This window comes from Phodopus roborovskii, unplaced genomic scaffold, assembly GCF_943737965.1.
Source record: "Phodopus roborovskii unplaced genomic scaffold, PHOROB, whole genome shotgun sequence".
NCBI classification, from domain to species: domain Eukaryota; kingdom Metazoa; phylum Chordata; class Mammalia; order Rodentia; family Cricetidae; genus Phodopus; species Phodopus roborovskii.
In genome coordinates, this window is record NW_026126418.1 from 44,367,226 (window position 1) to 44,383,250 (window position 16,025).

The 16,025-nt window shown below is 44.3% G+C and overlaps 1 protein-coding gene across 3 annotated transcripts in view; it reads right to left on the reverse strand.

Moving 5' to 3' along the window:
• Tanc1 (tetratricopeptide repeat, ankyrin repeat and coiled-coil containing 1) overlaps window positions 1-16,025 on the reverse strand; it is a 181,822-nt gene that overhangs the window by 67,385 nt on the left and 98,412 nt on the right. For 2 of the 3 annotated variants that reach the window (XM_051184637.1, XM_051184635.1), the window contains exons 4-5: window positions 10,742-10,846; window positions 88-218 (exon numbers count right to left, since the gene is read on the reverse strand). In XM_051184637.1, the coding sequence (XP_051040594.1) occupies window positions 88-218; window positions 10,742-10,846 (236 nt within the window). The remainder of the gene's footprint in view (window positions 1-87; window positions 219-10,741; window positions 10,847-16,025) is intronic. The other variant, XM_051184636.1, reaches the window with a different exon arrangement.

The following is a 16,025-nucleotide window of genomic DNA, read 5'->3' on the forward strand; positions in this document are numbered from 1 at the left end:
TCCCCCATAGACACTGATAGGGTGTGTACTATCGCCTCTTTCATCCTCTAAACAGGTAGGAAATGCAACATCTTCTTCCAGCATTACCATAGTTTCATTTTTGTCTTCAATAGTTATGTGCGTGGCACTTGGGATCCCTTCTCCCAGTAAAAATCCCAGCCTTGTCAACAGTTCTTGAGCTGCTGGAGAACAGCTAGGTTCATTATCGGCCTTTGCTTCTGGAACAAAGAAAGAAAACAATGAAGATGCCCCTCTGGGAAGTTTCGGCATTGCATCTGGATGAGTTCACACTCCAGCTGCTTGTCTGGCGCTTTTGTGGATCTTTACAAAATGTCCCAAAGTTTGACGACTGTGCCTTTCCTCCAGCTGTACATTCTAATTAAGGGGCCATGACAGGTTGAGAAAACGGGGACAGAGAAACACCAAGTGCAAAGGGCGAAATATCTGATCTGAAAAAGAAGATTCTCCATGTCATTTTCTGACAGCAATTCCAATTCCAACATCATGTGAGGATCTCTTTGGGTAAGAAAGGACTTCTACTTCATTATATCCTCAAAGAGCAATATATCCACTGTCACAGGAGGCCAGCATTAAAACCCGGATGGCACGCTGCATAGCCCAGGTCATTTTGATGTTGGGATAAACTAAAATCTAAGCTCTCATTCAACAAAACAGGGGTAGGAGGATTTGGGTGGAAAACTTGGTGTACATATTCCATAGCAATGAGATTCAAACTCTGGTCCCAACTCAGATGCTAATCACAAGAATCCACACTGAATCAAAGACTGGAATCTAATGCACTGCTGTCCATGCTACATGGAAAACGTTCTCGGCACATAATGCTGGGAAGTATGGCTATTTTCCCCACACGTGGAAACGTACAGGCAGCGAGTGGAGGAAAATGAGGGACATGTAATAAATGAGTGATGCTATTAGCTAACATCACCACCACCATGTTCAATTCCAACTTTGTCTTTCGTAAGCAACTGCAAAAATGTAAATGGTGAAAATCATATGGACTACCCTGAGTTACAGAGCCGTCTTTCTGGGCCATGCATTCAGAATGGCAATATCATGAAAGAAAAGGTACCCACTATTTGCTTACTCTCAAAAACCTCACTGCTCAGGGCATCACGCTAGAACCACAGTGACAAGACTATTCTGTGTTTACAGTCCTGACATTTCCAGATGATTTTGGTTAAACTCATAATATCTAAGGCCCCATGCCAACACAGAGGAAGGGAAGGGAAGCACCTCAGGGCAGGTGAACTACGCCCCTAACACAACTCTAGGAAAAGTCCCTTCTCACTAAAGACTTCAAACCACAGGCAGGTTCTTAAGGCACTTGGGAAAGGAAGGTGAAAGAAACTATCAAATCAACAAGGCCCAGGCACACCCAAAATCTGAATCAGGAGGACCTACAGATCGCACCTTCTCCTGATAGACCTCAGCCTTCCCTTGCAGCATGCTTCACACCTCAAACAGCTCTAGGTAGCAAGATGGGGTGGGGGTGGGGGGGACTGGTGAGGATGGGAAGGAGTAAATGGGTGAGGGGCAGGTCTCAGGAGCGTTTCTGCTCCTCAACCCTCTTTCTTTCTGAAGCAATCTCCACACCACTGCACCACTGTGATTGTGTCCCAGCCCCAGAAAGTCTAGCTTCTGGTTCAACCAGAAACACTCTGGGAAAAGAGCCAGAAACTCCACCCAGTTGGCAGCGGATTCAGAGGCCAAAAGCAGCTGTACACGCAGGCTTGGCTGCTACGTTCACGCTGTTGACAAACACTGCCTATGGCTCACTTGGGTTTCACTCGAAAGTTCTGGGTCCTGGGCAGAACCCGTATAGTGAAGAGGGACATTACTGCTCCACGGCAGAGGCACTGTCACCTCTACACTGAGTCTGCAGATGGATATACCGCAAGTCATCATGGAGGGGAAAAAAAGTAAACAGTCAGCCAGGCATGGCAACAAATGTGTATATTTGAGACCAGCCTGGGCTACATGATAAGTGCAGTACAGTCAACATACACTACAAGATATTTGTCTCAAAAAATGAGAAACACCCCCCCCCACACACACACATACTCAACAAAACTAGTCATTCAAATCTCCACGTTCAAATGAGTTGGGGAACTATGGCAATTTGAAAAGTATAATAGCAGATTCAAACAGAGATACTCCAATCCACAGAGAGCTACTCCCTGAACTGATTAACCTGGACATGGCAGCTAGTACCAAAGTTCTAAAACCCCAATAAGGTTGAGGATGAAGAGATACACATTCTTTATTACATTCTGCATTCATAAAGTCACCAAAATATCATTTCCTCCAGAGACTTCAACTGGTTTTTTGTTTGTTTTGGTTTTTTTTTTTTTTTGGGGGGGGGCTTTCTTTTTTTTCTAAACAATACCTCAGTGACCTACTCCTCAGAAGGTCCACTTCAGAGCAAGCCATTAAGCCATTTATTGCTTCCCCCAACGCAGCATCTTCTCTACTGAACTTCCCTCTAGATGGCACCTCCTGAGTGAAGAATTGATTGCTCTGCATTTGAGGCAGGGCTGTAGTCATCGGCCCCCTTCATAGTATCTTCTCACCTGCCATTGGGGAGCCAGATCAAGTCCTCTGTGCTAAAGGCACTGAGAGCTCTTCTGGTAATGAACCTCTCAGAACTTCAATTTCCTGACCACTAAAGTGGCCATACCCACTTCCTGTAGGTTATGAACCTCAAAACCAGCAACATGCGAGGGAAACCTTACAGACCACAAAATGGTTAGCACCTCCACGAGCTTAAACACCAGCATTTCACTCTTTGGCTTCATACACATTGCCAAATCTGCTTGTATCTCTCATCACCCAAAATATAACTGGGTATCACTTTTTTTTTTTTTTTTTTTTTTTGACCCCAACAGCTTTTCTTCTAAACTCACTAATCCAAAAGGGAAGCTCCCCCCTTTACTGTTTACACTGAAGTTTCTCTCCTACCATTTCACTTCCCATTTCATCTTCTCCACCCCTTAAAGCCAGACACTGTTAGATGCCTGTTGTGGGATTTTCCAGCTTCATCTCTAAATGGGGTCTTCTTCCTCCATCTTTCGGACAATCCAGCTAGGGTCTGTTAATCTTGTCTGTCTTTTAAAAGAACCAACTCTCGGTCTCAGCAAGTCTTGGTCTTGTCTTTCAAGCTTTCGTTGCATTGATTTTTGCCCTGATTTCTATTATTCCTTCTGGTCTACTGGTTTGGGGTTTTTGCTTTGTTCCTGTTTTTCCAAACTTTTGAGGTCCATTATTAAGTTGCATATTTAAGTCCTTCCTGATTTGAGGATACGAAGGTCCTTGGTGGTCATTTCACAGTACCCCGCAGTGCTGGTCCAGGGTACTTGGACAGTTCTTGGACAGTCACTAGCTACATGACCTTGAACAGCTAAAGAACACTAAGCTCCCTATGTTAAGTAAGATGGGCCCTGGAAACACACTATGCCCCTTTTCCTAATCTTAGCCTCTTCCTACCCATGGCCTGCATCTTAACTTCTTGTGCTCTCTTACTACTACTATGAGCACTTTCTTTCTTTGGTTTGGTTTGGAGACAGAGTTTCTCTGTGTAATAGCCCTGGCTATCCTGAAACTCACTCTGTAGACCAGGCTGGCCTCATACACAAAGAGATCTGCCTGTCTCTGCCTCCTGAGTGTTGAGACTAAAAGTGTTTGCCATAATGCCCAGTTACATTTTCAATTTCTTTCTGGTTAATTCTCCTGAACCATCACAATTTCCTCCTTATTTCAAAAAACCAGTATATTGTGAACAGGGCATCTATCTGCCAAGTTGGTGTTTCTAGGCCATAACATTTAAAATCTGCATGCATACAAGCTAGCTGTAAGCTATTCGACTCACTAATCTCTGCATTTCACTCGTTTACCCCACATCCAATCTGCTGAGGCAAGTCCCTGGGTTTGTCAGTGCTGGGAACTGAACACAAACCCTCACATTCACTGTGCCACTGAGCCCCGGAGAACTGTAACCTAAGACACACAGGCCCCTTTTCAGCTAACGGCGGTTCTTCTCTCACACCTCACTGATACCCGACAAATAGCAATTCCTTAAAGGTAAATTCCAATGCTGACTTTAATGCGTACCAATTAACTTTCTGTACTCTGGTCCTGTAAAATCCAATGATCTGTTTTATGGGTTTTGTTCTGTTTTGTGCTGGAGAATTAACCCAAGGCACTATGCATATTAAATGGGCTGGCACTCTACCAGTCAGCTACCCACCAGCCTCCTCATACTTTAAAGGGATCATTTACCCGAGAAAGAGTTTGTAACATCATGGATTGGGTCAACTGGGAAAGTGCTGGTTTTGCAAATCTTAAAAATGTTGGCACATTTTATTACACAATATCAAACTATCATAATCATTAATATTACATGAGCTCTTAACTGAAAAATCCTGAGACGGTACCAAGCTCAATGTGACAAGTGCAAGTTTCCCAAAAATGCACCTTTCATTTAAAAGGTCAAGTTTTAGCAGTGATGACTAATCCTATGAGGTGTCTTTTTGTTGGTTTGTTGGTTTAATTGAAGTGACAGGCTCATTCCATGCTTGCTTCAACCCTTTATAGAAAACATGTGGTAAATACTCTACTGTGAACAATCATACTTTGCCAATCATTATTTCAAGTAAATGTTATGTTTCGTTTGAAAAGCTGCTAGTCTAGCTTGCAGTTCAAATCAGAGCAATATGCTTTACCTGGAGATAGCTATCAGACAGCATGCAGGGGAAACGCTCTGGGCAGATTTCCTACTTCACCACCCAGAATACTAAAAAGGTTGGTATTCAAGGGTCAGGATTTAATAACACTAATTATTTTCAGTGTCTTATCTGGGTTTGCTTGAGTGAATTTGCAGTCCTGGAGCAAGCATGCAGCAGTGAAGGGTATGAGGATGTTGGAGAGGTAGTACTCTGTTCTGAAGAGCTTCTGAAAAATGACTTCAATTGTTACGGAGTTTCCAGTGTCACTGTTCTAGCTTTCTTTTCGGTTGCGGTGATAACAACACTCTGGCCAAAAGCAACTTAGAGATGGAAAGGATTTATGTCAACTTTCAGGGTACAGCCCTGTAGGAAACTACAGGAGAACACTGATCGTTCGCTTGCTCAGGCTCAGGCTCAGGCTCCACTAGATGTCTTATGTAGAGCCCAGGGATGGATGGATACCACCCATAGTGGGTTAGGCTCTCCTACATCCGTGAATGATCAAGACAGTAGACCACAGGCCAATCTGATCTGGGCTGCTCCCCAACTGAGACTTACTTCTTAGGTGACTCTAAGATGTGTCAAGTTGACAATAAAAGCTATTACTTACACACTTATACACACAAACGTACAGAGAGAGAGAGAGAGGGGGAGAGAGAGGAAAGTAGGAGGCAGCCTTCTTAGGAAGAAGGGTTTTATAAGAGATGGGCTTAAAGAAAGATAACAGAATGAAAATGACTAAAATTTATTATATGCAAATGTAAAACTTGTCAGGAAGTTAGTATCTACCTTATAAATGAAAAAGGGTTTGGCCTAATAAACACAGACAGAGGCACATTAAGTCCACAGCCCACATTCTGAGACTCTGTATGAAGTCTACAATTATGTTCAGGGAAAGCCTTTTTCCTTGGGGGGGGGGGGAGGTGACATTAGCCACACACCCCTCATGGTCTTGCGTATGCTCAAATTCCTGGGCGTAAAAGATAACTGCCCTCATCAATTCATTACCTCTAACTTCATTCATTCACCTTCAGTACTCTCCCCAAATGGCCCTATTAACTGCATTTATGTATAATTTTTTGATGACATACCTCTACTTTTATTGACTTTGCAAACTCTGTCCTACAAGGCAGAAAGTAGCAGCTGCCAGAAGAGGCACAGGAAGAAAAGGTGCTTTCTCCTGCCCCTCTGCCTGCTGCATCTACCTGGTACAGTGTCTTAACAAGATCCAAAGCTGCTCAGCACTCTTATCTCAGAACAGAGAGATCCTTCCGCTTCGTTTCGCTTCTCAGACAAAGGGTACCCAGTTTATATACTGAGTTCTTTCTTGGGGGCCCAGTATGATTTCCTACTCTCAGCTCAGCGCTTTTGATTATTCGCTTTTCCACTCTCTCCAAGGGACAACCTCCCTGAAACAAGTCACATGAAAGGGCTGAGTCTCCTCTCGCCCACAGCCGTCACCTCACAGGTTAGGTGTCATCATCTCTTTCTCTCAGGGCCCTGGGCCCTCAAAATCCTCTTGCCCACCCCCTCTTTGCTGGCCCTGCTCTAAAGACTGCATTCTCCCCCACACTAACCTCTACCTGCTCCCCTCCATCTGCCCTGCTGCCAGGTGCTTTGGCTCGAATGCTAAGACTCCCTTCCAGTTTCTATGTTAAGACCCAACTCTTGGTGTGATAGAATTTGGGGCCTTTGGAAGGTGGCCAGGGAAGGGGGAAATTCACAGCCCTCATGATGACATTCATATCTCTGTGACCTCTTTCTACAGCAAGAGGTCATAAAGTGACCCTCATGACATAAGAAATCTACAAGCCCCTTGATTTTTACCTTCCTGGCCTCAAAAACTGTGGAAGAAGAAAAAAAAAGGGGGGGGGGTTAAAATAAAAACTATCTCTGTTGTTTATAAACTACCTGGTTTCTGGTATTTTGGACACAGCAGCCTAGATAGACTACCAGGTGAATTATAAAGCACAGTGCATCAATCAAGCCTTCCCATGCTCAGCATCTCTGCCTGAATCACACAGTTTGTATTCATCCCCACCCCCCACTCTAAATTAACCAGTCACGTAGCACACAGGTCTTTAATCCCCTACTAGACACTAAAGCTCCATGAAGAGAGGGCCTCCATACATACTGGATAACTCATCTCAAACAGCACCTAGCATGGGGCTTTCACAGCTTATGAATATTTATTTACTGAAGGAAACAAAATGAAGAGCTCTTCTACACCCATTCTCTCTTCCTCTGGCTATAATTAGGCATGTCCACTTCAACACTCCATCAGGATCTCAATCCAGCATTAGGAGAACATGCATGGCCATCTAAGGGGTTGAAATTAAATACAAAGCAGGCTGGCGGGTGGAGGGGGGGTACCTTCAAGAAAGTAAAGGAAATACAATTGGGGAAATACCATGATGTTTTATTTCTATACCAAGGTAGAGAATAGACACATGCCATTACTCTTTGGATCTCCTTTCTTCTGCACATTGTTTTGAATGATGTAAAAGTAATTTCTTTGAAAAGGAACTGATAAAAACATTACCATACATGTTCATCTAATACTGTTCATCTAGTTTTGTGCTTAGTAATGCTGTTGCTTCATGCATGTTTTTTTATTCTTGTTTTTATCTTAGTTCTCAAAACAAGATCTTGCTATTTAGCCCAGGCTGGCCTACAACTGTGTAAACCAGACTGACCTTGAACTTGTGGTTCACCTCCATCCTCTGTATAGAATGCTGAGATCACAGCCATGTCCTAACCACAACATCTAGTATGTGTGTTACTTTTCTTTGCAAACAAACTTGCTAGGGGAAAAAGGTTTCATCATATTTTGAGATTGATCTTCACTGAGCAATGACTCAGTAGATTAAGAAGTTTCTCACCCCTCCCTATCCCAGCATGCTTTTCTAATAGTAAGGCAAACCTAACTGGAATATGTTTGCTCCTAATCCAAAGGAACGAAGTTATTCATTGCAATTTAACCATCCTTTGTAAAGTAGAAGTATTGTTTAAGGGGGAAAGACTCCGAGTTAATGTCAGAATGGTTATTTCTATAAAGAGCCTGTTCTGTGTGGGGCCTAGGTTAAGAGGACCACTTGACAGAGGGGAAAGGGAGGAGGAGAGTTGCTTTGCTTTCTCAATCCATTAAGTCTGTTTTTGCCAGAGTAGAAAATTCAAAGTTTCAAACATATTTCAAAGTACTGAAAAATATAATAGGTCTTTTTTACAGATGTTTACAGGTTCACATGAAGTTTAATAAACAAGTTCTTTGCTTAGTAAAAAAAAAAAAAAAAAAAAAAAAAAACATGTTCATCTGGTTGAACCTACTTCCCAGATGGCAAAGTTAATAAACAAATTGTATGTGCTCACTGGCCTTATTTTGAATTCCAAAAGGTGAGCAAAGAACCAAGAATTAATACAGTCATGTGGTCGCTAAAACAAAACGAGGCAGCCTGGGAGAGAGTAGCTCAAACCTTCAGAATAAATTGATACTGCACACGTCTACATGAAATTTCAAAGGCATCTCTGGAGGAGCTGTGTTCAAGACTCTCAATCTACTACATACCGTCATGTTACTACTGCTGGCAGCTGGAGGGTCTCAGAGACATAAGTGAGAGTGCCCAAAGGAAGCACGGGAAGCAAGAAGGTCAAACTTTCAAGTAGAAGTTGAGTGAAGATGCAGACATTCAACACTAGAAATTAGAGTTTGTCCATCGTGCTTGTGTACATGCTTGGCTTTTACTGCTCAAAGCTTAGCTGGCTCTACTTAGCATGAGCCTCTACTTTAGGCTCAACGATCTAGATATAACATTTACACTTTGATATGGCAGTCTTAATTAACTCCACTGACTTAAAAGATTCCACAAAGATTACAAAAACATACCACCCTTTGCTAATTGTCAAATTCAATTTTGTTATACAACTGCCTCATCATCAGCCAACAGAGCAACTGCTGGAGCATGTGTCATGCTGTAGTTATCTCTACATATGACCGTGTACCCAGAAACATCAACCATACCCCCATTTCACACCTTCAGAAGGGAAAACATTTTGTTTCTTAAAATTAGCCTACTGTAATGTCTCATGTCCTTCATTTGCAACCTATGCATGTTATGACTTTGGTCCTAATGTGGTCTGATGATGCTAGATCAGAGAGCTAGGCTCTTAGGAATGACCACACATGCAAATTTTGGCCACTCTCGCAAGACCAATGGCTACTCTTGAGTTTAGCTTGGCCCACAGTCAAGTACACACATCTCTTGCCAGGAAAGGTGTCCAAATCTGCCTCAAGCCAGAGGAGAAAAGTTGATAATGAGAATTATATGTAACCAGTTTTCTTAGTTCAATAAAAATTCGAAATCTGTCCTCTCATTTCACGTGAGAACTCAACACAGAACCCCTTGAATGCCCCTGATGGCATCCGTGTCTGATGCAGTCAAAACTCCAGTGCTTTAACCAGCCAGGTCCACGAAGACTTTGGTCACTGGAGATCATGTGTGCAGTGGCAGAACTGATCAGAATCGAGCAGACAGCTGGCAAATTTGATTACTAGTACTCACCTTCAAGAAAATATTCTTGTTTTCCTTTCAACACAGGAGAAAAATGGGGGGTGAGCTTGCTGAATATGTCACAGCCCCCCCCCCAAAAAAAGAGCCTCTAAGAGGTCCGAAGCCCCCCCCCCCCCCAAAAAAAAAAAAAAAAAAAAACCAAAATGGCAGGTGAGCAGAAGGGTTTTTATTGGGTAAACAGAGGCCTAAAGGAGGGTTCCTGCTTACCAGAATCCTCCCTTAATTAGCCCCAAAGGGGCAAGGGCATCTAATCCCCAGTCAACTGAACAGCCTCCACCCTGCTACTCTCATATTAAATCTGTTTGCTTTTCTGCCACCCAAGATATAACGTTGATCCCCAGTAAACCTATCTTTCTCCCCAGGAAGCAGTCAGTGCAGTGGCTTCACTGAGCCCTCATTTATAGCCTCTTGTATCAGTTGATTTGACAGCTATCTAAGCTAACTGATCACTACCATGGAGAGAGAGAGAGAGAGACACACACACACACACACACACACACACACCCCTACTGCCTTGCCCACTCCTGTCACAAACCTTCAATGTGAGCCCCTACTACTACACAAATGTATTCCACAGTGGAAATCTGGCTAGGGATCCTTTCCATGGGTGGGCATCTTTCAGTGCCAGAAGCTACGAGAAGCTTCTTTTGTTCATGGAGGACAAAGCCAGCTTCTACTGCTGAATCTTGCTTTCCTGTTTCTGCAGGGAAGCAGACTACATGTTCAGAACACACTGTGGATAGACCCAATTCCAGAAAAAGAACAGACAAGTGAATCCCCGAGTTGATTAAAAATAAGCAAACCATCAATGAATCATCTATGAAAAGGTACAAGCATATAACGTATATTATACTTACATTTTCTTTTAGAAGTAGTTGTGTGTGTGGTGGGGGTGGGGGGAATAACACAAATGACTTTATGGCAAAAGAAAAACTGGCTTCAGTCAGTTTGGATTTTTCTTTTTGGCCTCTAATCTAATCCCCCCCTAAAGAAAATCACAGATGTTTAACTTTTTAAGCTTCCCAAAGTCACCACGAGCTCTTAAGCTGTCTAGTGGAAGTCTCAGATTCTCAGCCAAAGCCTGCTCTTGAATATTCTGAAGGGGTAATGTGTTTATATAAAAACCAAAGTCAACTGGCAGGCTTTTCATGTCTCCTAAACCAAGGAAGGTCAGAACTCAGAGGGTACAAGACCCAACCCTTAAGCAATGCAAATACACCCAGCTCAGCTATTCCTTCCTCTTGTATACAATTTCAAGAATTCACATCAGCTAAACTAATCTCCGTCAACTGCCCAAGGGGGAAAACCTCCCAGATACATTTAGTTCGGTGTAGCATTCTTGCAAGGGACTCTCAGGTTTCCTTTAGAAATGGAGAATGCCACTATGCAGTCTTTAGGGAAGAGAGAGATCACAGAAAACATTTGTCTTACCGTTTTCACTGGGCTCTGAGGGCTTGCACCCTTCTCTGAACGGGACCATAACTGTCTCTCCAGGCACCCTGGGGCTCTCCACATACTTGGGCTTCCTGATGGGACCTGCAGAGGGAAAGATCTGAGTATAGCTAATTTTCTCCAGATGCAAGCAGAGCTTTGAACATACAGTTTGTGTCCTTACCAGGACCCAAACACGCCTAAAGGAAGGGTAGGCCTTCCCTCCCCTGAGCACACATACACACACATACAGTCAGACACATTCAGAGCAGACACAAGAATGTCTAGGCTGCTCTGACAGCAGAACAGGGCAAGCTCGGTTTGGAGACTGTAAATGCTGACCAACACCAAAGCTGCTTCCCCCCAGCTGCCTTCACCATGTGTCAAATAGGTGATTTTTGACACGTTCAGACCTAGACATCAGCAAGGGACGAAGTTCTGATGCAGAGACCGTTTTCCTCTCACTGGGATGCAGATGGCTTGGTTCCTTGGCATCTATCTCCAAGTCAGGAGTTGTGAATTACGAACAGCTGGCCTCTGGTATCAACATGCTGAGCAGCCACTGAATGTAGGCCTCTTATCAGGCTGATGACGCATGGTAACTGCATGGAGACCAAGCATGGCTGCTTTCTTGGCAGCTGAAGCAGCTGCCCTCAAGCGGGTGTGGACAGCAGTCGCACCCGGATTTGGGGACACGAGATACTGAGAGTTTTATTCCTTTCCCCAACCACAATTTATCAGGAAAAAAAATCTGAAACTTTCGGTCACAGTTTGGCTATGTCACTCTGGCTGGCCTAGAACTGACATCCATCCTTTTCCCTCAGCCTCTGGAGTGATTACAGGCATGCACCACCACACTCTTGGAATTCTTTATAATTTTACGGTTTTCGTTTGGTTGGTTTTTGGTTTTTCTTTTCTCCCGTTCAGAAGGCTTTTGGAATTCTTAATGAGACTGAATGGAACCTTCATTCCCTGCTACTGGGGACAAAGATGCAGTCACTCTGGAAAACGATCCAGCAGTTGTTAAGAGTTCAACAGAGCTGTCATGTGGTCCAGCAGGTCTACGCAACATGCAGACATGTGTCCACACAGAGACTAGTACACTGTGCTCACAGCAGCATTGTTGCTATTACCCATCAACTGGTGAAGCAGAACACACTGGAAGGCTGGGAAAGGAGAAGGGTTCAGGAAGCATCCATTCATGCTGAAACTCAAATGGACTTTAAGAAGCCAGTCACAAAAAGCCACACCCTACACAGCTCCTTTCAACATGAACTTCCAGTATAGGTGAGCCTACAGAAACCAAAGATTTGAATGGTTGCCAAGCTGAAGACAGACAGGCTTGTAGGGTAATGAATAAGGGAATTCTTTAGAGTAACAACATTTTCTAAAACTGGAGTTGAGCAATCATTCACAGCACCTTGGAAACATGCTAAAAACCACAAAACTATACATGTTTCGATGGGTGAATTGCTTGGTCTATGAACTAGATCTAAAGTGACTTGAGAAGCAAAAATAATGCCTATTTTCACCTTGTGAAATCACCTGTTTGACCAGCTACAGTTTGCACAAACGAAGAGAACGATGAAGGGGGGTGGACAGTGGGGTGGACAGTGTTCCAGGCAGGCTACAACACTTGTCCTCTAATCAGCCAAGGCCACTACCCTTCCAGGCCAGTGCTCGGCTTCATCCCCACAGTAAGCAGGTGATCTAGGCAGACTGTGAGCAGCCTCTCCTGTCTCTTCATCCTGTCTGAAAGAGCTTATTCATTATCTCATGGTGAGAGGTGCTGCCATCTAACGGTTTACTGTAAAAGCATCTGCATGCCTAGAAAAATAATCCAGTTCCCAGCCAGCGGCAATGCTATCAAAGCAGCTTCTTTTTAGAAAAGGATGCTATTTCAAACTTTAGAAAACATGACTACAAATGGCTAATGAAGTATTTAAGTACATGGCTGCTTTAATAGTTTATTTAACTGCCAGAGAATTTTTTTAATTTCAGTGTAATTGTTACGGGAATGGGGAAATAAATATGTTCACAGTCCAAGTGGGGGCTGTGGCATATACAACAGCATCCAGATTTTACCTAATGCATGTGTACATCCACATTTAAGATACGTAAGAGGGAAAACAGAAAGGCCAAAAATACAGAAAGGCCAAAAGAACAGAAACAGCACGATGGCCAGAACAGGACAAAGAAACAGGTCATGAGAGCTGAGAACTACAGGCTTTTAGTTGTCCCCAGCTCCCCACAGCAAAGCTAGCAAGAGGTCTTGGGAATGGTGGGAACAAGTTCTCCTGTGTTACCCGGAGCCTTCAAAAGACATCCACACCCACCTGTCTAAGCCTGGAGTGGCCTGGATCTAGGCCTGGAGCAGCAGCCTAGTCATCTTAACAAGTCTAGAGGTGAAGCCAGGCAGACAACAGGTCCAAGGCCAATCCAGGCCACAGAGGAACTTTCTGGGAAGCATGGTTAACTTAGTGAGATTATCTGAAAACATACAAGGACAGAGTTGACTAGGAGAGCACTGTCCTATCAAGTGTCCCCGGAGGGGTTGCGATGTTAAGAGCAGACTGAACAAATGTGGATAAATCTAGGTTTAATCACCATATCCTTCCCCTTATTCTTACTCCAATCTCAGTATATCCCAGAGTTGAGAGACAAACAAGTGAGGCTCTTATGATGAGGGCAAAATCCACGAGGGCACAAACCAGGGCTATATGGTTCCCAAGCATAAACAACTATACAGTGAGGTAAATAAAACCTGTACTACCACCCCACCCCCACCCCAATCCATCCCCCAGTGGTCCATCAAGCTAAGCATACTTCCATGCATTCGCTAATTCAGTCCTAGAAACCTGGAGATAAAAGTACCAATGCTTACCATTTTTAAGTCAGGAAACTGAGGCTCAAGTAAATCCAACCAACATCAGCTCCCAACACAAAGAATCCACACGGCTCTGAAGCCCGTGAACTAAGCCACCAGTAGCAATTCTAGATCAGGCCTTCAACTCTGCACAGGGCCAGAGCACTGGAATCCGTGCAGGTAGCAAGGCTCTTATTCATCACTCGTGTCTCTGGTCTCCCCTAACTTTTACTAGCACCAGAAATATTAAAGTGAATATAAACAACTGTTCTCCAGCATGATCCTTTCATGTAAATTGCTTTTCATGAACAGCTGAACCATGGATGCCGTAAAACAAGATACATTTATAGGCAGAGAGGTTTTATTCTTGCCCTGATGGATCGTTAGAGACTTTGTGCACGCTTTCTACCAGGCACAGCAGAGGAAGACTCGTTCACCCCCTCTCCCTTTTCAAGCAACACTGAAGTTGCAGTAAAGGGATTAAACTGAGAGAGCTGGGGAAAGGAGACATTCACCGGTGAGAACCAAACTCTGAAACAGGGAAGAGGACTCCCATGGAGCAGAGGTCCAAACAGAGCAGAAAACCTAAGGGCCATGGGAGCCTCAGAGTCACAGTCCAGTCAGAGAGCAGGGGCCAGTGAGGCCAACCCTGCAGGGTGGAAAAGGAGTTAGGTCTCTCCCCCAGCCCAAAAATATTCCCTCCTTGATCCTAGAAACTGAGTTTATTATTTCTCTTGGAAAGATGAATCCAGAGCCCCCGAAGAGAACGGTAGAGTTAAAATGAAAACCTAGGACTAAAAGTCATATATGTGTGTGTGTGCACTGATGGGCTCAAGGGACAAACATCCCCTACCGTCTACTCGGCTGTGGGAATACTGACAGGCACTCTTGTACACCAAGGCAGGATAAGATGCAGAGGCTGCCACTCTGGGGAAGCTCAGACCTACCAAGTACTATAGCTGGCAAACCCTTGACCATCATGTTGGGGCACAGCCAGACCTCTCCATTTACCTTTCAACGGCACCTCAGTATGTAGCAGCCATGTACAAAGAGTCGGGGATCCCCAGATGGACCCTATCAGTGAACCCGCCTTGCAAGTCACCTGACTGAAACAGTGTCATAAAAGAACTAAGGAACCCGGGAGGAACACCGTCGAGAGAAAAACAGCATTGTATCCAACAACAAGGGTGCACTGTGACAAGGAGCATTCAGTCTGGAAGCCAAGCAGGCTGCAGCTGCAAAACAGGGCAACCGAGGCCACGCCAGTGAAATCACCCCCTGGTCTTCCTCCTGAATGGCCACCTACTAAACCAGAGCGACAATGAATTTCGGCACCGTACATGCTAAAGGTCAGTCCACATACAGCAGCCATACAATTTATGAACCCAGATAAAGACTGAAAAGCCCATCTCCCTCAAGCCCCCTCACTCAACAGGAAATTATTGCCCAGCACATATCCACAGCCAGCTTTTGCACGAAATAGAACACTATGATTCTCCCAGGCACTAATGACTTTAAAGCAAAACAACCTTTCACCAAACAAGAACGGAAGCCTGGAAAGTAACGGTCCAAAGAGAAAGACATTTCTGCTACTATCTGTGTCTTAAAGCAAGAGCTCTGGAAAACAAGACTGTCAGCTCTGAGTGTGAGCCAATGTGTCTCCTTGGCCAGGTGCCTTATCCAGGTCACCCTTGAGTGGCTGTCCCTGATAGCTGTGTCAAGCAGCTGTCCCACCTTCAGTGTCCCCAGGGGGGTCTTGCTGCATTGTGGTCTGAGGCATCAGCTAGGATCTCAGGCCATGTTTCAGAAGCAAAATAAGTTAATGGGGGTCTTATGGCTATGCCCTAGCCTGGTCCAGACTAAAAAGTTTAGGATAATATTTGAGCTTTTGTTTTGTTTTTTAAAGACAGGGTCACAGTTGGTCTAACCTAGCCTAGAATGTACAATTCACCCAGGCTGACCTCAAGCACACAATCCTCCTACCTCTCGGGCTCTATCAGCTACCTGCATGACATCTAGCAAGCGGGCTTTTCTTGACCATAATTAAACCCACTCTAAATGACTTTAACCCATTCATTCATTTTGGATTTTTGAAGCAGAGCTTCTCTGTGTAGGACTGTCCTGGAACTCACTTTTTGCCCAGCCTGCCTCTGCCTCCTGAGTGCTGGATTAAAGACGTGTGCCACCACTCCCAAGCATGGCATCTGTCTTCTTCGTTCCCTATTCCAATGCACTTTCCCCAGCTCTATACGCACCATGTGGTGAAGAAAGGGGCTCTCAGTTATAGACAACCCTTAAAATCCAAGGAAACAAACAGACATAAAAGTGCCAAACAGAGGCCACAGCCATGAGGCTGCAGACACCAAGTACTCAGAGCATAGCGGCTGTGCCTTTAATCACACAGAAGGGTTTGGAAGA